General features: G+C 45.7%; 1 protein-coding gene across 4 annotated transcripts in view; it reads right to left on the bottom strand.

The window, feature by feature from the left end:
* Positions 1 to 2,083: 2,083 nt before the first annotated feature.
* The window catches only part of ARHGAP40 (Rho GTPase activating protein 40), a 38,435-nt gene continuing 13,050 nt past the window's right edge, over positions 2,084 to 27,468 (bottom strand). For 2 of the 4 annotated variants that reach the window (XM_059862515.1, XM_059862511.1), the window contains exons 2-15: positions 18,767 to 18,969; positions 13,645 to 13,865; positions 11,538 to 11,613; positions 10,639 to 10,790; positions 9,897 to 10,062; positions 9,480 to 9,571; positions 9,289 to 9,366; positions 8,899 to 9,058; positions 8,157 to 8,239; positions 7,204 to 7,410; positions 6,805 to 6,945; positions 5,782 to 5,942; positions 4,955 to 5,010; positions 2,084 to 4,606 (exon numbers count right to left, since the gene is read on the bottom strand). In XM_059862515.1, coding sequence (XP_059718498.1) covers positions 4,500 to 4,606; positions 4,955 to 5,010; positions 5,782 to 5,942; positions 6,805 to 6,945; positions 7,204 to 7,410; positions 8,157 to 8,239; positions 8,899 to 9,058; positions 9,289 to 9,366; positions 9,480 to 9,571; positions 9,897 to 10,062; positions 10,639 to 10,790; positions 11,538 to 11,613; positions 13,645 to 13,865; positions 18,767 to 18,947 — 1,881 coding nt within the window. In that variant the 5' untranslated portion in view covers positions 18,948 to 18,969 and the 3' untranslated portion in view covers positions 2,084 to 4,499. The remainder of the gene's footprint in view (positions 4,607 to 4,954; positions 5,011 to 5,781; positions 5,943 to 6,804; positions 6,946 to 7,203; positions 7,411 to 8,156; positions 8,240 to 8,898; positions 9,059 to 9,288; positions 9,367 to 9,479; positions 9,572 to 9,896; positions 10,063 to 10,638; positions 10,791 to 11,537; positions 11,614 to 13,644; positions 13,866 to 18,766; positions 18,970 to 27,468) is intronic. The other 2 variants (XM_059862513.1, XM_059862512.1) reach the window with 2 other exon arrangements.

Genomic DNA, 27,468 nt, shown 5'->3' on the forward strand with positions numbered 1-27,468 from the left:
ACTGACTGGGCACATGCAGAAAGCTGAGGTGGGAGGTGACACCAGTGAGTTATGGATAACCACACTCCTTGGGAGTTCTAAAACTCTGGGTAAGGCTTAAAAAATTAAATTTCAATACAAGGTGTGAACAGTTTGTGCTCAGCTTGGAGCTTCCATCCACACAGATGGGCACACAAGGAGTATATTCAGCACTGAGGGCTCACCTCATCCTTTCAGCACAGAAAGAACACGCTGGCAAAAGCTGAAAGAAGGGGAAAATCAACCTTTCATCCTCATCCTGCACAGGACAGGGAATTTCTGAAGCAGGTTTCTACTACAGCCTGCCAGGAGCAAGGTATAAGATGAATGAGGAGAGGGCAGCAGAACTCACATGCTCTGTGTCTCTTCCAAACCCTGAAAAACAAACAAAATGACACACAAGCCACAGAGGTAGACCCACACCCTGCATTTCTGTTGGGTTTCTTCCTCTTTTCCTGCTTTATCCCCTGGTGATTACTCCTGCAACTTCACCAGCTAGAAAAGTGCAGAGGGCCCAGATGGTCACAGAGGTGCAAGCATCACCACTTCCAAGGACTAAGGAGAAAGGAACACCTTCCTCCACTCCCAGTCTTTGGGTCAGCCCCTGGCCAGAGCTAGAGAGCAGAGCTTAGTGTGGAGGAAAGGCTTCAACCCCCTGAGCTCAGTGGATCCTGCCAGGTCCAGGTGCTGGGAAAGGACTGTGGCAGGGGGGTCACCACTCCTCGCTGTCCTGGGGAAGGACAATCAGCACAAAGCTGCCCTGCCACCACAAACAGCCAAAAAACCCATACAAACCTGAGATTGGAGGGACTAGAGACTGCTCAGGCCTTTTCCCAGCTGGTAAGGCAGAGCAGCTGCACATTTTCTTTCCCAGTACTTAAAACACTGAACTTCAGCCTCTATTTCCCCCCACGATGAGGACATGTGCAGCCCTCATGTGCAAACAGCATTTGGAGAGAACTTTAGGGTTCCATCCTCTCAGCATGCAAAACCACTGATGTCAGTTGTCTTGTTTTCAGCACTGGGGAGTGCATGGTGGGGTAAAGAAACAGATTTAATCAAATGCAGTTGTATTTTATTTACAACAATTCTTGCTGTCACTTACTTTGTTCCAGGAAATGCGTTTGCTTGTGACATTTCCCTCCAAGAGCTGAAGCTTCACTTGTTCCTGTGAAGTCTCTATATTTTTGCAAATACTTAAGGCAAGCTACTTTTTAAAAAATCATTATGATTATTTTGATATTTCAGTTCCACTTCATCCACAGCTACGTTCAACCAACATTTGCAAGATCTTTTTATGCTCTGTCCCTTATCTCAGCACAACATACAGTTGGATTCAGAATAAATCCTGGGCTTCTGTTCTGAGCAGGGGAGAGCTGTGTAATGATCAATCACAAAAGCCCTTGGGGATGGGAGCGATTAGCACTTTGATACTGCTGAAGATGAATGGGTGGAGTGAGTTTGATAAGCTGGTGTTCTCCTCAGATAATTGCTGTGGAAGCTTTTTGAAGCTGCTTGGATCCTCCTCCCCCTTTCTTTTAGTGTCTGGGTAGGGGAGCAAGCCCTGCTTTTCCAGCAGCACTGCTGGACAGGCTGCTGCACTGCTTTTCAACAGTTCCCAGGGATTTGTGTCACATTTCATCACTACTGATCACTTTTAGTCGTGATTTAACCAAAGATCCAGGCTGGATTCCTGCCACTCTTGGCTGGTCCAGCACCCAAGTCCAGCTGAGCAGGGCTGAGGGGTGGGAAGGGGATTTCTCACAGGGTATGGACACATTTCCTCAAGCTGAAATCTTGAACCACTGCTTCTCTTCTTTCAGAAGTCCTTGGTGCTCACCTTCTGCTCCCATCCACCTTTCCCTGGGCTTTTTACACCCAACACCACCCTCCTCTTCCTCCTCCTGGAGCATCCTGCAGCAATGCCACCGGATCAGCCAGAGAGGAGCTGCTCCTGAAGCTGTAACACAAAACTCATCCCTCTTCATCCCAAGGCAAATCCTGCTGCATTCACAGATGTGGTGCCATTTAACTTGTTCTCAAGCACTAATGAAAATGCAGCCAAGAGGTTTTACTGTATTTTTATTGTTCCACTGAATAAATGAAATTTAAATACAGAATTTAAAAAATCATTAAAAAAAAAGGTATTAAAAGCCATCCTTCAGGCATGTGTTGCACATCATTGACTGAAAAATTTACACTTTTTGATACAAAGATAGGAAAAAAATTTTAAAAGCATATCCATCATCTGGAAAGAGCTGTTTTGTTCTATTTTTTAAAAATTTTTTTTGCATTTCCTTTCATATTTAAACCTGATATTTGTCTCATGAGACTCTCCCATTAACCTTGTTTTTCACAGCACTGATTCACATTGTTTGGTGTTCAAAAAACCCCCCTTATTTGTAGTTCACAGCAGCAGTGATGCAGTCTTGACCCCTCAATACACATGGACAGAATATTTAATAAACCAGCATATGAAGGGTGGAAAAAAATGCAGCATTGTGTGACTTGCAGGGTGCAATTCAGCTTGCAAAGGAACTTTGAGCTCACAGGGATACCTTTGGTACTTCCCAGGGTATCACACCTCTGGCATTTCCTCTTTGCCATCTCTACTCCATCACTGCCACAAAGAATTCCAGAGGAGATGCTCAATAGGTACCTTTGGTTTTTAAAGCCCCAGTTTCAAGCAGCTTGATCTTTCCAGAGACATAAATCACTCACTCAGAATCAGGCTCTTTCAGGCACAATTTAAGCCCTATAAAAGAGGCATCTCAAGAATTGTTGACACCTGGGTGAGGGTTGGGAGGTTCTACCACAGGTTCTTAGGAAGACATCTGTGGAGGTGATCCAGCCAGTCAATGCATCTGCATCATCTCAACCAAAAAGAACAGACAGACTCTCTAATAGATGAATAATTTTAAGATGTCTGCACCACTCACACAGAATTCACAAAAAGCTGGAAAGGATATGGACTGTGGCTCACCTGTTCCTCAAGGATCTTAACCACCAAGAGGATTCAACCACACAGACAGAATAATCACAGAGAGAAGAACAGGATCTAGGAGTCTGAGACAATGAATAAGGGAAAAAGCTACACTTCATCCTGGGGACAAAAAAAAGAGGAGAAGAGGGAAAATTCAGATTGCAATGGAAGCAAACTCCTCTAACAAAAGAAATAATACTGGAGATTGTCACTAGTGCAGCTGGGATTTGGCAAATGGAATACTTTGAGTATACACTTGCAGGGCAGCCCTGCTTCTGCCACATGAATAAATACCCAACCATGTTTACAAACAGTATTTAGAGAAAGGAGTCCACATTTCCAGACAGCCTGGGTGTTTCACCTCTCACACTGCACTGAGGGGTCCCTCACTTGAGGTATTTCAGCATCACCACGAAGGAAAGCAACACTTCTGCACCCTCCTCACAGGCATGGTGCTCCTGGAGCTGAGGTTGATGATGATGATGAGGAGGAGGATGCAGCAGCAAGGTGTGAGTGTTCTGCTCTGCCCTCAGTGTCCAGCCCACAGTGCCCAGGCTGTGCTGAGTGCAATGGAAATGTGCAGCCAGAGCAGTGAGGGCTCAGCTCAGCTCAGCCACCTCACACCTCAGGGGAGGTTTGTTGATTTTGAACAAACACATTCACTCAGAATCTTCCACAAAGAAGTTCAGTTCATGTGGCCAGGTCAGATTACCAACCTCACATCAGCTTCAGCAGATTTCCTGTGTTGTCTGCTGATATGTAGCTTGTCCATCCAAATAAATCCATGTTTGACCCTCATCAGTGGCAGTCTGGGTGTGCATCACCAGCATGGGACAGGCACCTTCCTGCCCCACTGCACATCTGAAAGGCTGCTGAATTTTCCATGCCTTTTTTCAAGGAAAGTTATTTCCTTGTGTTGCATGTATATATTTCACTGCAGTCATGAAATACATGATGTGTTGGTGTCACATCCCAGCTGGCCTTTTTGGAAACATCATTTTTATTCTTCAAAGAACAGAACAGGGGCTTCATGGTGAAGCCCAGGATCATAAACTCCTCTGGTGACATACCACAGGCAACCATGGAGCTCACCCAAGGGATGTCCTTGTACCACTGCAGCATTTGACTGTCTCTCCTCCAAAAGAAAGAGTAAATCCAGGATACACAAATGCCTTCCACCATATTCAAGATAATCTTTTTCTTCTTCTGTTCCACCTTTGCTGCACAACCACTGCAGCTTTGCCTTCAGGGTTTGTTTTGGGGCATTTTTTGTTTAGGAGCAGCCATTCCCCCTGCAAACTCTGCTACACAATGGTAATTGCTGTTTGTTTCAGGCCCCTGTGCTCTCACTGCCAGCTGCCATGGAAGCAGTTAATAAAGGTGCTTTTCCCCCTTCCAAGAAACAAGCAGTGCCTGCTCTGACACTACAACAGGAAAGTCTGTATTTCCACACCTTCCAAAAACTGCAGCCAAGTGCTTTGTTTTGCTCGTGTTTTCCTTAGAACATCCGAGGACAAGATGGGTTTTGCTTTATTATCCACTCAGCATGGGGGTTGATGTGGTACAAGTCCAAGAGGTAAGTGTCTGGGTCCAGGCAATGTTCACCTGTTACAACAAGACATTCAGAAAAAAAACCACATTTAAAAAAAATCCTTAGTCCTTTAGCTAACTAGATTTGTGTTTTGTTTGCTTTTGCCCCCACCTAAGAGCTAGGATTTGCTCACAATTATTTCCATATTACAGCCTTTCAGAAGCATTTCCACAAATCTGAGGCAGTGGCTTTGAGGGGAAAGAGGGAAGATGTACATTAGATATTTGGAAGATATTCTTCAGTCTTGGGGTGGTGAGGCCATAGCACAGTTGCCCAGAGAAGTTTTTAAACTACCTCCTAAAAGAAGCTAAGCATAAAACTGGATATCAGAGTCCTTATTTTCAGGTACCATTTGTACTTACCAATATTGCCTCCCACTTCATACAGGAGCAAGTTTGAGCACTCTGTGGAGTTGTTGCTGCAGAAAGAAAATCACACTGAAGGTTAAATCTCTGCAAAGACAGGTTGGGCAGTTTAGCAATACTCCTTCAAAAGGATTGTTTGTGGTTCAGAGGCCAGCAATGGTCAGAGGCCATGGTGCAGAGACTTTGCTGATCCTCCTGCACAGAGCAGGACACTCAAAATTGGAAAAAAAAAGAAAACAAGGCAAGCTGTTGGTGAGCTGACCCATATCCAGCCAACGTCCCCTCACCCTCCTTGCCTGGACACCTCCTGGGACACAGGAGAGGCACAGCCACATCACCCAGCCTGCAGGAGCTGGGACAGAGGGGCAGGAGCTCCTCTGCTCCTTTTTTGGGTTAGTTCAGCAATTCACCACAGGAGCACAGGAGGGAACTGCAGAGTTTATTTTAGGAAATCCCTACATTAACATAAGCACAGTGGAATTACTACTCCAGGCAGTGATATGGGTGATGCTTTTCTGCTGGAGAGCTGGAGGGGGTTTTAGTTGTCAGGGTCAATGTTGCTGCCTTTTCCCTTTCCTTCAGCAAGGATTCTGGAGCTCACTTGGTGTCCAGCAGCCCAGAGGGCACCACTGACCTCCTGACTGGGTGGAATCACTCAGAATAAAAATTGCCTTCCCCATCCAGCTCCATTTCCTAAGCTTTAGAACAGAGAACTCCCACAACTCGCTGTGCTTCCACCTCACCTCTACCTCAAGACAGAAAACAGCAGCTAGACCACTCAGTTATTTTTTTTTTCTTTTTTAAGCAGAGAAAGAGCCATTTACCACTTGAGGAGGTTGACAGTGTTAACAATATTCCAGCCATTCTGGCACAGGTTCTTCTGAAATTGCCTCAGGACATCAGCAACCCTGGTTGCATTGTTCAAGTGCACTTCCAGAGAGTCCTTCAGGAGGAGGGATGCGTGGACTTTCACAACCTTGGAAGGCTGAACAAGGCAGGCAAAAAGAAAAAAGTGCTTAAAGAAGGACTCTTATCAGTCAAGACATTGATTTTCAAAATAGATTGTAGAGTGTGAAGAATTAAACCCGTTCAGATAATTTAGGCTTGTTTCTTACAGTACAGGTTGAAAGCTTATGGAAGTAAGGAGAGCATTGTGAATAAATCATCAATGTTTGGTGTTGTGGCCACGAGAGGAGCCCTGTGCCCTCCATCAGCGTGTGCTGCTGCTCTCTGCTGCTCAAACACAGCACTGACACAAGCTGGGATGAAAATAGGATTAGTCAGAAGAAATTCTGACAAACTGCTTTGCACAAGTGTGAATGACTCCTCTGAAATTCATTTAAATTACTTGGAAAGGAATTTTGAGATCTAGGTTGCAGGCCTCTGAATTTCAGAAAGGTCCTTTCCAAAGAAAGGAAGCACCAAGTGATGTGCCATTTTAACAGATGTTATGGAACAAAAAGAAAATTAGGCAATTGCATGAATTTATGCTTTTAAGAATGAAAATAAGTCTGCCTTTATCACAGCAGACATATCTGCTCCAACACATGGGACACATAAGAATTCTGCTCTTAACATGGGGAAAAACAGAATTTCTGCTCCTGATCTCTTCTCTACTTTTAACCAAGTGTTTTGTAGCCTGAAATGTATTTAGTGCTCTTGCTGTTGAGATCAGTTTTTGCCACAACCTGGCCAAAAGCATTTGGGAAACTGTTCCTCATTATTCTGCTTTTTTTTGTCTCTCTTGCTCTTCTCAAGGGTATCACCCCTTTCATCTTTCTGAGTTCTCAGTTAAACATTTGACCCTGCCACACAGGGGTTTGGGTTTTGCCCCAAGCCCAGCTCACCTCTCCCTGGTTCTTTTCCACCTTGTCTTTATCAGCGTGAATCTTCCGCAGCAGATTTTTGATCCTCTTGTCACAGAACTGGTACCTTTTGCTGTTGCTCTCGTTCAGCTTTCTCACCTGAGCCACCAGGAAAGAGGAGACCTGGGCAGGGGAGAAGGGTGAAAACAGGAATTAAATCAAGCAGAGATAAGGGTGTCATTTAGGAACCTGATCATCACTTTAGCTCCTTAAATAGACAAGAAGATCTGTGTACCTTTAGGCAGCCTTGGAATTCAGCCAGAGGTTTTGCTCACAGCTGTGTAATTCCCCTGAAATTTCCAAGGCTACCCCTTCCCTGTCCCAATTCTAACAAGATCAAGGCACTGCTGCCCCAGACCACCTAATTCCTGTGGAACTCACAGTCCAGAGCAGGTCCTGGTAGTGGATCATCATCCGCACCACGTCAGCCGCCCCCTCCGCCAGCTGCTTCTCCTTCCCCTCTGGGATCTTGTTTGGCAGCCCCTTGTGCATGAAGAGGTTTGGGGCCATGACTGTGGAAACGTTCCAGAGGTTCATTTTGTTGTTTTTTTCCCTGGCAACCACCTTGCTGAGAAACTCAAGAAGGGCCTGAGAAGAGGGAAAGAGATGTAAGCCATCCATTACTAGTAATGCTCAAAAAACAACATGGTAATTGTTGGAGAGATCATTTATTAGAATTTTTCTTGGTATGGATCAGCAATTCCCATTTCTCTGGTCAGGAAGTGGAGTGACCAATTTCTAATACTAGGATAGCAACTAATAACCACACCAAGAGAGGTTTATCCAGCATTTATGAATCAGGAAAAACAGTCTGTGTGGGAAACAGATGAGTTTTTACTCCTTGGCAGGAATTAATTTGCAAATTCTAGCTGTAAAATTTTCTGAATCCAAAGATGAATCCCCCCTTTCCTTCAGTGTCCCCTCAAAGCCATTCCCAGATGTGGAAAAACAAATCCTTTTGGATTATCCCTTTCACCTCACACCTGCACCAGAGCCATGACAGATCATCTTTGACTGGATTATATATTCCAGTGCTCTAAATGAAGTGTGCAGGTGCTAAGTCAGTCTTACCTTTAATATCTGGGAGCTGAACTACTGAGGAGGAAAAGAAAAAAGGCAGCAACAACCACCACAGCTCTTATAAAGCACAGAAAGGTAGAGGTGGTGACTATTTAAAAGCCATGTAGCTGGGGGTATGACTTAGTGGTTACCTTGAAGTGCTGGGGGAATGGTTGGACTCAGTGATTTTAAGAAGTTTTTGGTTTTTTTTTTTTTCAATCTAAACAATTCTGTTTTTCTATGCTTTACCAGCTAAACCAAAAGCAAGCAGTTACCTTCAGAGTGTTTCTGTTGGACTCTGGCAGAATCAGGATCAGGAGATTTAGAGCTTGCAATCTTTGCTTCAGGTCTGGAATGTCTAGGAGAGTAACAACAGGACAGAGGATTCAGGTTCCTGACCCTTTTTTGAGCACAGGAATCCTCCAAGGAATGAGACAATTACTTATTGAATGGTTGGTCACCTAGAATTTGAGATCTTGTTTCACAGAAGTAACTCAAACTCATACTGCCCTTAAGAAGAGAACTACCCATGTTTTTGAAGACTGACTCACTTCCTTTGGAGTACACAATCAACCAGGAACCCTGATGCCCTTGAAGGGCAGCAAAAGAACCCACAATTCCCCATTTTTTGAACAAAGAACTTGTGTACTCAAGATTAACACACCCAAACTCCTAGTCTGCCCTTCAGGATCTTAAATCTCTAAGGGAAACACACACAAGAGGTTCAGCTCAAGTTATCTCTATTAATCCCACTAGTGAACATTACCTGCAAGCTGTGTGCCCTGGGCATCTCCCACAGCTCAGTCTGTGTGTCATTACTGATCAATTTGTCCTGACAAATGCAGCAACCTTGCAGCCTCCAGTGACACAGAACTGAAGCCCCCAGGACGGCGCTGCTGCAGAGAGGCGCATTCAACCGAGCACCAGCGACTGCAGCTGTGCTGTGCTCCCATCACCACAGGCTCCCAACACACCTGACAGGGGAGCTCTGCACAGACCAACAGGGCAGGCACTCACTCTGGACAGCAGCAAAGGCAGGCAGGTACTCTGCTGTCAGCAGCGGGGCCGGCAGCTCGCGGATGAATCTCTTGAGCAGCCCCGACACGTCGTTCTGGTGGACATCATCCCAGCGGAACAGGCCACTGTAGAAGTCTCTCTCCAACTTCTGCTCCAGGCTCTATCAGAAAGATGGAATTTATCACGTGCTTTAATGAGTAAATGTGAGAGAAATTTTATAGCTGAGCACTGGGAGGGGGAGACATCGAGGTGAAATGGTGCAGAGAGCCTCAGTATTTCCCAGCAATGGGTGTTTCTGTTTGTACTGGGAAAATTCAGGTCAAACATTTGCTTCAGCAAATGCTTCCTGATCACCCCCAACACTTCTAAACAATGCTAAAGGGCTCATACCTTAATTCTGGTCTGGGACCCAGAAACTCTCAGGATGCCCTCTGTTTCAAGTCCTCTCTTCTCCAGGCAGGACAGCAGCTGTTAGAGGGGGAAACAGCTCTTAGGCACAGAGGATGAGGAGTCAGCCTGCCTTATCACAGACTCCTGACTCTGAGGACCAGAGGGGTGAATGAAACCAGCACAGAACTTACTGCCTGCAGTAGCAGAGGGACCTTGGTGTTGGGCAGCAGCTTTTGGTCATTTTCCAACAGGGTGTTGAGTGGAACTCCAAAGAGTCTTTTCTCTACAACAGAAACAACATTTCCAAGTCTGTATCAGCTATAATAGAGGTGTAAGGGATAAATCCCCCACTGCAGACTAAGATGGTACTTTTGTAAACACTGATACTGCAGAAAGAGTTAAACAGGACAATTGCAGCCAGACATAAATGTGGTACTAGGTCTTGATGCCATGATCCGCTGATTTCCAGGAGAAATCCAAAGAAAACACACCTGTCACAAGGCCTCTTATCAAAGACCCTCTGTTCTAACATTCAAAACACAACTGATTAGTGTATGAGAAGACTAGTGGGAAAAAAAGAGAAAGGCACCAAAAAGAGTACAACTAACCTGTTGTTTTCAGTTTTGCTGCTTTGTTTCTCTTCAGCTCAAAGCCCAGGATATCACAGAGAGCTGTAAGTTCAATGAGGGCCAGTGTGGGGATCTTCTTCATGTCCTGAGCTGACAGATCTCCAATCCTGGTCACTCCTAGTCTGCCCTTTGGGATCTTAAATCTCTAAGGGAAACACATACAAGAGGTTCAGCTCAAGTTGTCTCTATTAATCCCACAAGTGAACAACTTTTGCTGTAGGCTTATTTTTTTTCGTCATAACCAGGCATCTGTTCTTCCTGCTGTGTTCAAGACCAGACATATGCCCAAAACTACTCCTACTCAACCACCAGCTGAATAAATATTTTCCCTTTTCAATATTGCTCTTTAATCACTCTAGATATGCCAGGTTTTCTAAGTTAAAGGCAACCTAATATCCACTCCAATCTACTTGAACTTTGGAAGCAGCTCAGTTCATTTGCAGAGAGGAGAAAACTTTAGAATTATGAGTAAGAAAGTGCAGTTAGTTACTCTCCTCTTTTCAGAGGAAACAACAAGGATGTGTGTCAAAACAGGGAGTTTCAGATAAAAGTGTTGTTTCTTTTGGATCCTCCTCTACACAATGTCTATCCTTGCCCAATGTTGCCAAGATAACAGCACAACACACCCCAAAATACCACCAAACACAGACCCATTGCCTGGTACCACCTTGGCAAGCCAAGACTAAGAAATTCTACCAAGAAAAATCCCTCCAGTGCTTACTGTTAAGGCATTTCCATCCTTTAACTTCCTGGGTTCAGACAGGAAGGATCCCTTGAGCAGGACAGCTGCTTGCTCTGAGTAGGCAACATCCATGTTGAACACCTCCTCCTTCCCAGGGTTTCGAACTGTGCAGGAATAATCCTGGGTTTCTGCTGCAGAGGAGAAATTGTCTTGAATTTCTGCAAGCCAGGAAAGCAAATGTGCTAAAAATGCAGTTTGAGATAGGTTTGGGGCTGTTGTTTTTAAAAATCCTGCAGTAACACATGGAAAGAGTGTCCCCACAGCAGAGAGTGGTCAGCAGGGTAAGAGTCTTCCCCGAAAGGGTGGTCAAGCATTGGAACATGGGAACAGGCTGCCAAGGGAAGTGGTGGAGTCACCATCCCTGGAAGGGTTCAAAAATTGTGCAGATGTGGCACCTGAGGACACAGTTTAGTGGTGAACACACTGGTGCTGAGTTAGTGGTTGGACTTGTGATTCTGGAGATATTTTCCAAGTTTAATGATTCTATGATCAGTGTGAAGTCACAACATCATGGCTAAAATTACCAGGTCATTGGTAAGGCAAAACCACAGCCTTAAAGGACACACCTGTGGCTAACCCCTCTTTACACAACTGCTCATGGCATTTATAACATTTCACTGACTTTACTAGACTGATTTTATTTCATCTTTCAGTTGCTTTATCAAGAACTTACAATGATCAGCCTGGGTGACAATTCTAACAAAGCTGGGGCCTGGACAAGCTTATTAATCCACAGGTGTGAATAATCACATAAAGAAACCCACACCCCAACACAAACAAGTCTCAGATACTGCATATACTTAAATATGTGTGTGGTTTTCCTTCCAGTTCCAGCCCTACTTCAGATCCTACTCTGTATTTTAAAACTTCCTCCTTACTTCTCTGGGTGTTTGAAGTCCGTAGATTGTGCCACAGTGGATCTGGGCTGGACTCTTCTTTCTCTGCTGCTGTGTCCTGAAAAATAAGAAAGAGGTTGTTTTAGCCACAACCAAAAGAGCAGGACTGCAGGAAAACAGCTGAAAAGCTGGTGGTTACAAATTTTTTATCAAGTTTAAAAAAAGATTAAAAAAATCTAAATAAACCAACTAACCCTCCCCCCCAAAACCAGGCAGTGTTAGTCTTTCACTAGGAAAAGCTGGTGGTTATGAATTCTTTATCAAGTTAAAAAAAAAAATCTAAATAAGCCAACCAACCCACCCCCCCAAAAAGGCAGCATTAGTCTTTCTCCAGGATTTCCACCTCTACAAGGTCAGCTTATCAGAACTGAATTTGGGAAGTGCTCTTGTTTTGTTTAAGGGTGATTTAACACGGCACTGGATCAAAGACAACACAAGAGGGCTCCAAACGATGCCAGTGCTCCACGAGGCACTATACAGCAGCAATGTTACTCCAGCCTGGGAAGGCTGTGCATCTGCAGGTCTTCCAGTAACTCCTCAACCCTGCAACCAGCATTTCTCCAGTCTCAATCTCCTGAACTGAAAGGAAGCCAAGACATACCAGGAGCCTGTAGCCACATTTCTCTTCTCAGAGAAAAGCAAGGCACAATACCTCCCAAGAATATTTCTGGGATTCACATTCTCTGAACCTCAGAGAAAGGGAAAACACAATTCTTATCACTTGCTGTGCTTGTGTTTATGCAAAAGTAGAATGCACCATGGAGATTATTTACCCAAAGTGATGGTGCTTGTTTCCTTGGCCTGTCAGGGCCAGGTGTGTGTGTGTTGGGACTATTGGGTGACAGTCACAGATTCTGGGCACTATGAGGGTTGTGTGCAGGGTTGAGTGCTTGGCAGAGTCAGTTTTAGATGTATAGAATATTATAGTATAATAAAGTAATTAATTAGCCTTCTGATATCCATGGAGTCAGGTGCATCATTCTCTCTCCCTCACCAACATGGGAGTCGCCTTTGATTTGCCATAAGAGCCCTGGACCCAGGAAGCCAAGTCAAGCCCCACTTGCTTGACTTGAAGAGTCAAGAAGTGTAAGAGCTGAAATGAGGGTTGCAGGACTCCAGGGGCTCTCCAAAATGCAGTTTATTACATCCAAGGTGTTACAGCAGTCCAAGGCTGTGAGTGACAGAGCTGTGCCTACAGCTGTCAGCTCCAGCTGCAGGCAGGCCTGGAGACCCTTTGGTTTAGGTTACAATGTATTATATACTTTTCTTTGCTGAGCATCTTCATACAGCAGAACCAATCTAAACCTTAGCTATTATCTCTAGCCTATCATAACTACTGTAATTACCATATTCATGTTACTATTCTCCAATCACTAAAAGTCAGTACATTACAGTTTAAGCTAGAAGTTGTTTTTCAGTTTTCTTGCAGTGGAAAATTCTGAGACCTTTTTTCTACTTGCAACATTGGCAGGCTTGTTTGCCTGTGCTATCTTCCTGCTTGGTAAAAACATCTTCTTGTTTGAGGTGGGTTTATCCTTTGCTCTAAGCCATAAAACCCTTCTAACTAACACACCCTTTGCCTCCTTGGTTATCCAGTAAAGCTGGCTCAGCAGTTCTTTTCTTCTATATCAAAACTTGCTCCCATCTCTATTCCTTCTTCATAATCTACATTCAAAAATCTTTCTGCTTAGCACACATATCTGTGAGACTTTCTTGTCAAACTTTCATCCTTCCCAACAAAGGAGACCTTTTAGGAGATGCCAACATGTAGGGGGATAGAATATAAGGAAATAAAGATAGTGTAGAAAGTAATCTCACCCCTAAGGAGTTGCAGCTGGGCCAATTAGCAAAGATTAGGAACAGGTCTGACTTTAACAGGCCCCAGCTGTAAGCAATGAGAAGAAGAGTGCTATAAAAGAGTGGGGTGGCTGGGTGAGAAGGGAACTGGAGTCAGTTGGCTGCTTTGTGAAGAAGAGAGAGTCAGTGCTCTGAGGAGCTGCCCACGAGAAACACCAAGGAGGTGTGGAACATTTGTGATAAGGAGACAGCAGTACGGAACCCCTGTGATAGGATGACAACAGCAGCGCACCTGGGAGCCGCCCGCGGCGAAGATGTCGCGCACGTCGCGCACGGGCTGCTTGTTCCTCCTGCGGCGCGAGCGCGAGTAGGTGTCCAGCCGGCGCTGCACGGCCGCCGCCTGCGTCCTGGTCAGCGTGGACAGCAGCACCAGGTTGTCCTTGTCCCCCGCCGGCTCCCCGAGCAGCTCGGCCAGCCCCGCGTCCTGCAGCCACTCGGCCTCGGCTTCTCCCTCTGCCAGGGCACAGTGAGGAGGGAGCAGCGGTCAGTTACTCTCCTCTTTTCAGAGGAAACAACAAGGATGTGTGTCAAAACAGGGAGTTTCAGATAAAAGTGTTGTTTCTTTTGTATCCTCCTCTACACAATGTCTATCCTTGCCCAATGTTGCCAAGATAACAGCACAACACACCCCAAAATACCACCAAACACAGACCCATTGCCTGGTACCAACTTGGCAAGCCAAGACTAAGAAATTCTACCAAGAAAAATCCCTCCAGTGCTTACTGTTAGGGCATTTCCATCCTTTAACTTCCTGGGTTCAGACAGGAAGGATCCCTTGAGCAGGACAGCTGCTTGCTCTGAGTAGGCAACATCCATGTTGAACACCTCCTCTTTCTGGGTCTGGGTGCTTGCAGTGCTTCAGAGGCAGAGAGCAGGAGCCTGGGCTGTTCCCTGGCTGGGATTGTCCCATTGTTCCCAATGGGACACTGTGGGAGGGAGCCACAGCTGAGTGCTGAAGGCTGTCCTTAAAATCTCAGCCCTAATCCTAAGTGCCCAGCTGGGTATGGGGTGACACCAGAGTTCACACAGCTCTTTGGGCAGGTGCAGCTGCTCACACAGCTCTTCTTGCTCATTCCAGGTGAGGAAAAAGGAGAAGAAGTGTGGAGGCAGTGATACTCCCAGGAGCACAGCTCCCAGAGAAGCTGGGCACCAGTGTGACTCTGGCTGGTATTTAGGTAAGGATTGTGGCAGGATAAGGGAGTAAAGTCAGGTGGACTTGATAAATCTGCCTTTCCATGGAGTGCCTGTGCAAAGGGGAGCTCTGGCAGCAGCACACAGCCACCCCAGGAGGAATGGCAGGGCTTCCCTGGATCCCACCTGATCTTTCAAGAGCTTCAAGAAGGGACAAAAGGTCTGTGAGAAGCCACAGCACACAGCACTGCATATTTGGCTTTTGTACTTTTCCCAACACCTTGGTTGCTTTTACTTTTTTTGTTTTTAATCTATATGCATTCCTAGGTATCAACAATTTCTTTTTAAACTATATGCAGATCCTGATCTGGTAGGTTCAAATGAATTTTACTTAATATTCTTGCTGAACTATTTGTGTCCATCATCCCTACTCTCTAATTTTTTTAAGTGGATTGGTATCCATGCACTCAGCTAAAGCAAAAACGTTATTTTTACTCTGTGCATTCATTTTATGCCTGGGCCTATTCAAAATACCACTAAAATGAAAAGACTATTCCAACTCCAGAAGGAAGTGTGAGAAGCCTGGAGACAGTACAGCAGCATTACTCAAACAAGCTCAATTCCACTTCATTATTCAATACATATAAAGCTGCACTTCAAACACAGAAGACTTTTTTTTTCTTATGGGATACACTCATAAGGAAGTGCAAGTGAGAAAGTGCCCTGAGCAAGGCAGCTACTTGAAATTCAAAGATGAAAGAAACAATTTAGCAGGTGACTTCAACTTTAACACAGCAAACACCACAAAGCCTTTATCTTTTCAATTCCATCTACCACATTCATTCACTGCAGGCAGCTCCAGTACAGCCCTACCAAAGTTCATACTGGGAAAAAGAAATATCACAACTGAACTGACTGGCACAGAGCAGCTCATCCCCACTCTTCCTGTCCTGTGTAAACTTCTGCCTCTTCAGTTACCACAGCACCTCAGGCCAAGTTTTATTATTGCTACATCAATAAAAAGCAGCCATGAAGCTCTCCTTGAGAGATTAAATAATTTCATTTTTTCTGGAGAAACCTCACGTTGATGCAGTTTGCAAACACATATTGTGACACAGTTAAAACTCAGTCTTCGGAGTGTGGTCTTTGGGATTTCTGGTGTCATAATGAAACAGATTTTTTTTCATCATCACACCACAATAAATAGAGCTGAACTTGAAGTCAAGTATTTCCCTAAATGAATCTTCTAGCAAATTGTCTGTTTTTCCTCCATGGCCCTAAGTTTTGGTCTTTTCCCATGTCTGGATTACAGAAGTTAGCAGGTATCAACATCCCCTGGGCACAGCCAGTCGTGGTCCCTCTCACAGCCCCTCACCAAACACCTTCTTGCTCTGCATCCATGGTTTCACAGCAGAACAACACACAAAAAGCCTCTGGTTTATTTTGCCTTTGGGAACTAGAGGAAGTGAAGTGTATTGCTTGCAAATATTGAAAATAGCCAATTCCAGTCATAACAGGAAACTGATCTTGCACACAATCCCACACGGCAGCCCCTCCATCGGACATCCGTGTGAGCCTGCTGCCCCATCTGGTGCCAAAGCAGCAGATTGTAATTCCTCTAGTTACTATTCTGGCCCAGTTATGTTTGCCAGTAACACAAAGGGAAACCAGCAAAATGGGTTATTTCTGGGGAAAAGGGAAAAATTGGAGAGAAACAGTTCAGAGCAGAGAGATCCACAGAAGATGAGCTGCAGGTTTAAGCCTGGGGAGCTGCTAAGATTTGCCTTGTGAGTTCCAGGCAAGCAGCATTTCAGGAGGGCAAGATTAGGAATGATTTTGCGAAACTGAAAAACACCAGTTCCACAAATTTTCTTGAAACATAACCTAGCCAAAAATAGCATTCATAATAAAGTAGTCACTTTCCAAATATTTAAAGGACAGCGAGAGCATCCTACATTTTCAGACTAAACATTAATTGGAGGTGAAGAATGCCCCTTTGCAGACAGTTCTCAGCCACAGTTGCATGCTGTAAGGTCACAGACAGGTGTTTTAGTGCCTGTGTCCTCAGCTGGCTGTGCTGTCAGGCCCTGGACAGAGCTGGGCAGACAGTGACAGCAAGGACAGCCCAAAGCTGCATTTCAGCAAAAGCTGCTTCCTGCTCTCACCAGCTGTTAGCAAGGCCACGAGTACTCTCAGCACCTTTCAGCTGCCCCAGACCTGCAGTTACACACTGGCCCCCCAGTGCCACCAGCAGCTCCCCAGGACACTTCTCCTCACCCAGGGCTTGCACAGGAGTGTTCCCAGCTGGGTCAGCATGTTTGCAGAGCCTTATCTCCACAGCCTCCCCTGTCCCTTGCCCTGGTTATCACCAGCCATCTCCCAGGCTGAGCCACGCTGTCTGCAGACAGAGCTGCCCAACTCTCAGTTCCCCAGATCTATGCAAAAAGTGATGGTGCCTCTGGCTCTGAGGAGCCCCACAGCCTCTGTGCTCTAAGCAGGAGCTGCAGAGATGTCAAAGCCAAACCCTGCACCCTGCACACCATCCAAAGCTTCCCCACTCCCAGCACAGTGTTTATTTGCCTAAGCTCCTTCAGAGAAGGCATCAGGAGCCCCAGCCTGCCCCACCTCCTTCCCCAGGCTGCTGGGAAGGCTTTGCTACTTGGAGCATCATTTCAAGCCTGTCTGGTTTCAATGGCAAATTAAGCACTCAGCTCCTGCCTGCTAGATTAATCTACAGCATTAAAAGACTTTTCCTCATATCCCTGCTTGTACACAGTAATCAAATTGCCTCCAGCATATCAGTCTTTAGGATATCCCAGACAGTCTTTCATCTCATGGGATGGTCTCTTTTCCAGTCTCCTTCCTGGAGCACTCATTTTCTGAACCCCTTTGCATCTCTTCCACTTCTAAAAATCAAACTTGTTTCCTTTATAAAGAGGGGCATCACAGCAGACCTTCATGTTTACCATGCCCTGCCAACGATGGCAGACAGGGACAATGATATTGCCACCCTGCTCTCCAGTGCCTCTCTATGTCCCCATGAGAGCAACTGGCCCTTCCCAAGGCCAGCAGCACACTGGGACTGTCACACAAACATTTCCCCAGGACACAGATCATCCTCAATACCAGGCAGCACAGCAGCTGTGCAGGCTGCAAACCTGTGTTCAGAGGGATGCCAACCATCTCAATTTCTTCCAAATGGACCCAGAAAGGTGTGATCCCCACCTCTGGGACCTCTGGGTGTTTATAAGCACTTTTCAGCCCTCCAGCACCCCAGGGTGTTGTACTTCCCATGGGACTGCTCATCAGGAACTGCAGTGACAGGACAAGGAGTAATGGGTTCTCACTGAAAGAGGGGAGCATTGTGTTGGATACTAGCAAGAAATCCTTCCCTGGGAGGGTGCTGAGGGCCTGGCACAGGGTGCCCAGAGCAGCTGTGGCTGCCCCTGGATCCCTGGCAGTGTCCAAGGCCAGGTTGGATGGGGCTTGGAGCAGCCTGGGATGGTGGAAAGTGTCCCTGCCACGGCAGGGGGTGGCACTGGATGAGCTTTAAGGTCCCCTTCCAACCCAAACCATTCTGTGATTCTACAGAAGGAAAACATATCCCAAAAGTTTTGGAATAACTGGCTCAGGTTCCAATTATTCCAAAGCACTGGATAACATCAGTGCTCCAGAAAGTGCATTAGAAACAACCCATATATATTTCTTCCAAAGAAAGAAAAAAAGGATATGCAGGAAAAACCTTGTGTGGATGGACTCAAGGCTTTCTGGATGTTTATTGTGGTTTCTTGAACAGGGAATTAGAGAGGGAACTGTCTGCCCTCCACAGAAGCAGCTCCCACAAAGCCACTATGATGAATCTCAGAACCATGCACACAAACAGCCCCAGCTCTCACAGAGTGTTTACCATACACCACCTGAAGAGCCACTGAGAGCCCCCACCCTTGGTGGGGCTGCCTGAAAAACCTGGAGCCTTGAACATGCTCCTGGGGCTGACCTTTGGAGTCAGCTTTGCTCCAGCAGCCGAAACCAGGCCAGGCCAACCCTTCCCTTCTGCAGGGCATTATCCACCACCCAATTAAAATAATATCTCTATCCCTGATTGACTGATAATATTCTAACCAGACTCCAGCATGCTTCTGAGTTGTTCAGGTGCATAAGCAAATCTTCTGTTTCAGATGTTCACATTCCTCTCCTCACTCCCAACATTTTTGGCAACCTACCCTCCTGTGTTTTGACATCTGCAAGGCTGCATTCCTCCTGCTCAGCTTCAGTGCTCTGTTTAATGTTCTCCACTTCCAGCCAAAAACTGTCCATTGACAAGTTGTCCAAAGCCTCTCCCCTGGAATTCGTGCTCTCTGGCACCGGGGATGCCACAGCACTCTTTGGAGGAAGCTGGTTCATTTTCCAAGGGCAATGTCTGCTGCTGAGAGAGGAAGAGATAAGGAGAGAGATTAGGCTCCACGTATTGCACACGGCATTCGTGTCCAGCCTCCAGTGATTGATGACTGCAGCAAAGCCAAACAGAGGTGAGTGCTGAACTTCCTTTGCTTAGTGTTTAGCAATACAGACAAGGCTGGGACTAAATCCCCCAGAGAATGGGGAAAACTGCTGTCCAAACATGTGAGAGGACACAGACCAACAGAGTCTTTTCAGTGCTGTCCCTCCTGTGACCTCCAACACAGCACCTACCGCCCCACACTCACTCCAAGACCTCCCTGCAAGTTTGCACAGCCACCCTCTGCATTCACAGCCACCCAGGATGTTCCAAGCTCAGTGCATGTGTGCTCCAGGACCTGGCACAGAGAGGAGCCTGGCAGCTCCCAGCACAGCAGCCCAAACCCAGCAGGTTTGTGCTCCCTTTGCCAAACCCAGCACAGCTCCATCCCCTGCACTTCAGCTCACACAACAAACAACTCACAGGGCTGAGGCCCCCTTTTCCTGCCTAGACCAGATTTTTCTGCTGTGAAACAACACGAGGTGTCCTGGGAAACCCTAGCATATGGAATTTTCTTACCACCCTGCTGATTCATTCATGTACAGCTGAAGTCCCAGACTGGCCTCATTCAGCTTTCAGCCCCGGTACTGTGAGCTCCTCATCACTTCATAAAACAGTGCCTCTCCTAAAATGAGCTATAATTGTCTTCAAAGGGTTCCAAGCTATTTAAACCCTGCTATTTTTCAAAGACTTACCAAAAAATGGGGTAAGTGGAACATAGTTATGAGAACACCTCAATGCTTCCACTGATGAGTACAAAAATTAAAGAGGTGGAACACTAACTGTGGGTGGCTCAAGAAACACTCATGAACAGCCACCCCTACCAAACACAGGCCAAAATTCCTTTATAGTTTCATTAAAATATTAAAAAAAAAAAAATCAAGTCTAAGTCTTACACCTTGAAAACCATGACAACAAAACACCCACAAAATGCTATTTAGCATTTTGCCATCTGTAACTTTTGGCTCCTAGCTCTGGGAGCCAAAAGTTACAGATGGCAAAATATCTGGAAAGTTTTAGCCCCTTTCATTCCAGAAAGCCATTATTAGCAGTTCTGGCACTAACTTGCTTCAGTTGAGGAGGATTTTGAATTTTAAAAAGCTAAATGGAAGATCTAATAACTAAGAGACAAACACTGTGGGCCACTCTGCACTTGTGTTTACACACGTGCATGCACATCACACTCACATCTCACTCTAACACACACAGGCAGCCCCTCTCTTCTGGAGGTCAGAACCACAGCAAAAGCAGCACTCCAGGAACATCTGGAGACAGCCACAGTGTTTAGAACAAGAATTAAAGGGGTTTGCTTGTTTGTTTGACAGGAAGACAAAAGTGAAAGACTGACTTGAGGTATTCTGCCACCCAGCAGGCAAGAACAGAGGCAATCTGCTTTCCTATTTCTGGATACCCAAATACCACTCAAGATACCAATTTATAGCCTGGTGGAGCACTTAAATAGTCTATCTAAGTCTTATTTTTTACCTGCACAGTTTGTGTCCAACTCTCTCAGTTCCATTGCAGCTACTAACTCAATTTATTTTTTCTCTTTTCAACTTTTTACTTCTACCTTTACCCATTAAGAGTTAAAAAGTCAGACTGCACCCCTCAGCTTAACTCTTCATCTTTAGTACTCCTCTCCATTTTCTCACATTTGCTGACAATCATCTCATAAGATTTAAACAAAAACACCTTGCTAGCATCAAAAAAGGCTCTTCAACACCTTGCTAGGATTCTATTATGAACCAGTCAGCAGAACTCATCACTTGAAACATGAAACTAAGTGGAAGGAGGAATTCAGATTATTTTGAGGGAGATAGTTTTGGCCATATGAGGAACACTGGTAGACAAACTTGCACTGAAGAAATCTCTCAGTGCACAACACTCAGGAACCATCTTACAAGCTCTTCTAATTGCTCCACTGCAGGCTTGCAGCAGGCACTAAACAACTCTTCTTGCCTTAAATTACAGCCCTATATTCCCACGGGATCTAGGTTATACAGATTAAAGCAGCTCTGAAATGCACCTTTCCTTTGTCTTCAGCTTGGTTTGGAGCTGGCTCAAAATGCCCCAGAAATCTCCAGGGATCAACACCAGAACAGAGTTGAGGTTTGCAGCTCCAGCAGAACCTGCTCCAGACCTGACCAGCAGCTTGCACCCAGCAGATGTGCTCTGGGACAAGCCTGTGTCACCCACAGCTGTGACAATTCCTTCCCCATGCCTGCCTGGAAAAAACAACACCATTTTAAGCCAACATAAATAAAATCTTCTGCTCTTTCCAGAGGGTGGCTCTTGACTTAGATCTTCTGCATGACTTACCCAGACACCGGGCTCTGAATGTCAGTTTCATTCCAGGAGATGTTACTTCAAGGGGAGCATTATTTCTGTAAGGCACTAGGCCATATCCCTGGAGCACACCTGAGAAGGGTCACAATAAAACCCTCACAGCCCAGATTTCAGGCTATGCCCTTGCCAGCAGCAGGTTTTGGTCTGCCTTCAGTCCATATCACAGAGTTCTGGTGCAAGGACAGAGCTTTGCCAAACAGGGAACTGCTGCACCCCATCCCACCCTGACTCTGCTTCTCACCATCCACAGTTACCTGGCTTCCTTCCACAGCTGGAAATACAGATGTTCTTGCACTGCTTGCACCAGAAGCCCACCAGTCACACAATAAACCTACTCTAGGAAAGCCACAGCTGAGCCACTTGTGTGTCAAACAAAAGCCATCCTTTCCCCCCCCAGCTGGCCCATTTACTGACTCACTAGACCTGGTTTTAGAAAATTGCAGGATGCTGATATCACACAGCAGCTCTACAGAGGGGCAGCAGGACCTAAAGCCCAGCTCTACTAGTGTTAAACTAGAGCTGTTGCTCCTGTCTTGCAGGAAAACAAAAATCAGACCTTCACATTTAGAAAAGGTTTTATTTTCTGGTCTAAATTCCATTTTTTTTTTTCCCTTGAACTCAGTGCACAGTGCTTTGCAGATCCAGCTGCCCAGGTGGAAGGCTAATTTTAGATTCAGTGCACCCAAAAGATTGTTCTTCCTCATTGCATACCCGAGTCAACTGGAGGGCAGCCTGTGACGTGCCAGCCCAGCAAGAGCTGAGATTGAAAGCAGAGATTGTTGGCTTAAAATGTTAATGGCTCAGTGCAACTGGGCAGAGAGGAGGTGGAATAATCAAGTTCACTCCATTGCACTGTCAACCTAGCAAAAAGCATCAGATTATGAAGCTTTAAAAATTAACCCAACAAAAAGGAGACTGGAGAAAGATCTTGCTAAGGACAGCCATACAGGAAGGGCTCTGTGGAAAGACTGAGCATCTTAATCCAACCTTCTCCTCTTGTTAAGAGCACAGCCAGTTTTAACAAGGCTCGAGATTTGCCTGGCACCTTCAGCCTAAGCCTGACTTCCCAGCATTAATAGCACAGCTGTGAGAAGTTAGGCTGGCACAGACCTTGCAGTTTGTTTTGTTCCCTCTCCATGTGCCCTCCACGAGGATCCCTGGAAGCCCTGCCTGCCTGGCTCAGTGCTGGGGCTCACTGACCCTGGGCTGCAAAACGCAGCCCCAGAGGAGTTTTTGATCTGTTCCTAGATACTGTCAACACACTGCAAATATGTTGCAAACGCTCATGTAGTTCTTCACCCTCTTGAATACCAAAATACAGTAAACACTGTTGCTATGTTCACTCCAGGCTTGAATCACTCCCATGGGAGAGTTTCTCAAAGGACCTGGAGCTGTTTGGGCTTCTTTTCTGCTTGCTCAACATCCCTCCCTCATTGAAATAACTCTCTAGCAGATGAATAAATAAAAAGGTTCCTTCTCAAGCATTTCAAACAGACCAGGAGGCAGCAAGTGCAAGCCAAGAAAATGGAATTCCTTTCAGCTTCTACTTAGAGAAAACTAAGATGAGAAAAAGGCAACAAGAACAGAAGAATTCAGGCAGACAAGGCAGTCCTGCCACACAAGCAGCACCCAGTCTTTAAAGACATTTCCAAAGATCTGGAGCAAGGACAAAGGCACACATGGAACAAAGAAACAGACAGAAAGTCTGAATGAGCCTCAAGAGCAGCTTTGGAGCAGCACACCAAGTCACAGCATCATTCACAACAACCCAGACCATGAGCATGAAACACAAGCATCTTGCAGGGAAAAAAAGAGAGATTAGTTTATAAACTGGCTGCAGTATTTTGACAGATAAAGACCCTTAGTCAGAGAACAAAATTGTATTCATGTCAGACCATGCACATCCTACCTGCTTTCAATTTACTTCAAGGTCAAAACAACTTGTGAGTACAAAACCAAAAAATTGAAAGAAACAACCAAAAAGTCCATGCAGGCTCTCCTCACATGGCTTCCAGATTACTCTGAGCAAGCAGTTTAAACCTAAATGATGAAATGTGCAGTTAATTCTGAAGAGAAAAAAAGTCACCTAAAGATCAGCACATCACAGTTCATAACATACTCAAGTTTTCTTGTTTAAAATCATGTAGAGGGATAAAGGCACGCAGGAATAACAGACAGGAGTATTTGAAAAACTGAGAAAATCCTGAAGCTGTAACTCACATATAGACTTTTTTTTTCCATAGATGTAGCTATAGTTTTTTTTCTTATCAGGGGTTTAAACCTCAGTCTATCAAAATTATCAATGCAAATATAAAAACAGGTTACTGTATGGAAGAAGTCAGTCTACTCATTATCAAAACCTTACAAGAAATACGCACAATCACTATTTCATTGAAACACACAGAGCTACACAAAACTCTATTCCTACCACAGAGAGCAATTTTATGCAGGAGATTCCTCATGATCAAACATTCCACAACTTTTCTACTAAAGGTCTAAACCAGAAGAAAGCCCTATTGCAAATGTTTAATGCCTGGCTTAGTTACCCTCAAAATACCCCAAATTTTGTACATGAACACCACTACCAACTCCTCCCTTCTCCCCAATATGCAGAAAAGACCTCCTAAGGCTTACTCTTGGGAGAAAATGGAAAGCACATAGCTGGTTCAGATGCCTCAGCCCAGGCCATAAAAGCAAAGAGAGGCTAATTATCAAATTACTGCAGTGGCAATGAACAGTAACTTAGCCAACAGACTCTTACCATGCTCTCCTTTCCCTGGCTTAACTCAACCAAAGCAGCTAGAGCCAGAATTAAAGCAATTTTAGCAGTAGTCTGCCACTGCTGATGTACCTCTGCATGTCTCTGACCAGAGATTTGCTCACATATTTAGTAGTTTCACCCAGAGTATCCCTGTGAGAAGTCACAGAGCCTTTAGCCCAGGCTGTTTTATCCAGCACTGCTGCCAACCCCCACTTATGTCCCCATTAAGGCATTTTTTATCAAGGACTTTGCACATGTGGGATGGCACAGTTGAAGGTCTGTCTCTACAGCACCAGGGAGAATAGCTAAGATGGCAGTGCCACAATTTGCTAATAAGATTACAGCTTGTTTTCAGTAACACAGCAATCAGCTCATCAAGATCTGCCATGATGCAAGCAGCTCAGGGAGCAGCGTCAGCTGGGGTTGTTTTGAAGAAGCCTGTTCTGCAAGTGATAAAGAGGACATGCCAGATCCTGCTCTGTGTCTGCAGCAGTTCCCAAAGCTGCAGCTTTGCCCCAGTGCAGCAGTGAGAAAGCACAGCCTCACCTCCTGCCCTGGCATTCCCAGAGACAGCAGAAAAAGCCAACAGCAATCTATTGCCCAGGGCTGTGTGGAGTGGAAGATGGGAATCCTGAGGCTTGTGTGTATCCCACTGCTTCAGACTGGCACCTCCAGTGTTTTCTGTGCTGGGCAAACTCCAGAGGGTGATGGAGCACTGGCACAGAGAGGCTGTGGATGTCCCATGCCTGGAAGTGTTTGGAGCAACCTGACCCAATCATGGGCATCCCTTCCCATGGATCAGTTTGGAACTTTATGATCTTTAAGGTCCCTTCCAACCCAAACCATTCTATGATTCTGTTGCCTCCAGCACAGCTCTGGATCTCAACTAAAGCACAGGTTGTAACTTTCCTGACAATAAGTGTCTCTGTCAAAGTATTTAAAGGGCAAAGAAACTCCATCTCTACTTTCTAGTCTCAGGCCTTCTTCTGAAATTGATTATTTGTCTCTACTCCATCTAGTAAGTGGCTAAATAAACAAGCTAAGGAGTAGGGAAAGATGCCTTTAATTACAGATCTGCCTAGAGGCATCTCTGACTGAAACTCAGAGCAGAACAAGAACAGGACTGATAACCCCATGCAGATACAGCCAAATTAAAAATATTCAAAGCCATGTTTAACTTAGACCATTAGCTAGGTGTCTGTCCCACCACACTAGGGCTTGTTTTGGCCTCAGAAGACACAACCCATCCTCCCTGTGCACAGCTTTGTGTTTGACTGTAAGGTCACAGTGGACGAGCCTGTTGTTCACTTTCCCCACATTAGCAGGGTAAGCCAAACAGGAAAGGGCTTTCATCCAAAGGGAAATCCTGCTGGGAGAAAGGGGCACCTGGCCAAAACAAGTCTTTTAGTAGTACTGGGATCTTTAATGGGATTGTGAATTGATGATGCTGATCTACAATCAGGACGATTAGATGTCAGTCATTAATTAAAAGGTGGCATTCCTAGCCCTGTTTTCATTCCCACTGAATCCATGTCCATTTACACACGCCAGCAGCTTTGTCCATATCCTTGTCCACAAGGACCTGCTCTGCCTTTCCAATTCCACCTATCAGTATGGCACCAGGATCCCAAACCCCTCAGCCCTGCTGGCATGGGGCTACAAAACCCACAGCCCCATAGCTCCCACAGCTTGTCCTCACCCACTCCTGTCTCCCATACAGAAGCTGCCCCAGGCTGAGCCTGTGCACAGGAGTGGCACGAGGAAAGCAGCAGGCAGGGAATCACTGCCCTTTGGCAGGGAACCACTGCCCTTGGTGCCTTTGCTGTCACAGCCCCGAGCACACACTGCCAGGGATTCTGCTGAGGCCAATGAGTCAACACCTCCCAGTCACTGCACACATCCTCAAAACACGCTCCCGTTACACCAGCTGAGGCACCTTCACTCCACTGCCATCACTGCTGGCACCTCAGTGAGGTGCTCAGCCTGTGCACACCTCAGACACTCAGCTGAGGGACCACTTGGCTTCCAGAGGAAAAGCTTTTTGATCACACAGGAAATAAATTCACAGCCTTTCCATAGTGGATTCATTCATTAATGCCCTTGCCTTTTACTGCAGCAGGTCCACACATTCTAAACACTTGTCCTACAGCTTCTCAAATGCTGAACTTGGAGCAAATCAGGGTGATAGAACTCATCCTTATTTCTTCTTCTCGCCCATTCTACCAGCTGTAGGTGCATTAGAGCACAGAATGAGTAACTGGAAGTTGTTGCTCAGCTGCATGAGAACAGCCCAGGGATGCTGGAGAAGTCACAAGAGTGACGTGCTGACCAGCACAGGGGAAGGAGGGGTGGAGAGGTGTGCTGGAATCCAGCTATGCTTCACTCACGAGAGCTTCAGGGATGCAGGAAGACAGGGAGGAGTCATCAACTCCTCTCATGGATTTCTCAGGGCAGAGTTATTACACATAACACAAAGTGCTTGGCTGTTACCCTGCCATGAAAAGCCCTTGGCTGGGATTTATAACCAATTCTGTTACTGGAGTGTCACCAGCCAGCCCAGGGCCACCAGCTCTGCCCATGAGCTGCCCCAGGTCCCACGAGCTTTACAACACCGAGAGGAAGAGGAGGAGAGAGGCAGACCTGGCTCAGCAGTGGCTTTTGCTCAGGGTTGTTTTGGGGCCATGACAGCACCACCAGCCCCTTGCAAGCCAGCAGGAATCTGACTGGGAACTCAACGAGCAAGTCAGAGTTGCTGACCAAAATAAGCCCTGATTACGGTCAACTAATTAGAAGCAGGCTGGCATATCCTTGCCCTATTGGACAGGTAAGTTTTAGGTCAATCCTGGGCAAGAAGCTTAGCTACACATAAACACACAGACACCTCACCTGTGCTGAGTCCTGAGTGAGCAGGTGGGAAGTGCCACTTGGCTGGAGTTCAATGTTTTGGGCAAAGCTGGTGAGCAAGTTTGAGGTTCCTGCTGTAGCACCTCCTCAGAGCTGACCACAGAGGTGTTCTGGCACCAGCACAGACACTGGAACTCAACTAACTCGTTTGGCAAAAGCCTGAAGTTGTTAACAAATATTTTGATTTTTATCAAAGAAAGCCTGCAACACTGAAGGTTTTAATCTCGTTCTTTTCCACGTGGGTAATTTTAAAGTAATTTACCATATAATTTCTGTGTCCCCCTACAATTATTATGAATTATTAAGTCCCCCTACAATTATTATTAATTTTTTTTTCACAGCTCAAAATTTGCCTGGGGTCTTCTAAAGAGTTTCTGTCTTGCTTTGAATGCACAGTGACATCAAATTGTACTGGA

This window comes from Haemorhous mexicanus, chromosome 18, assembly GCF_027477595.1.
Source record: "Haemorhous mexicanus isolate bHaeMex1 chromosome 18, bHaeMex1.pri, whole genome shotgun sequence".
Lineage (NCBI taxonomy): Eukaryota > Metazoa > Chordata > Aves > Passeriformes > Fringillidae > Haemorhous > Haemorhous mexicanus.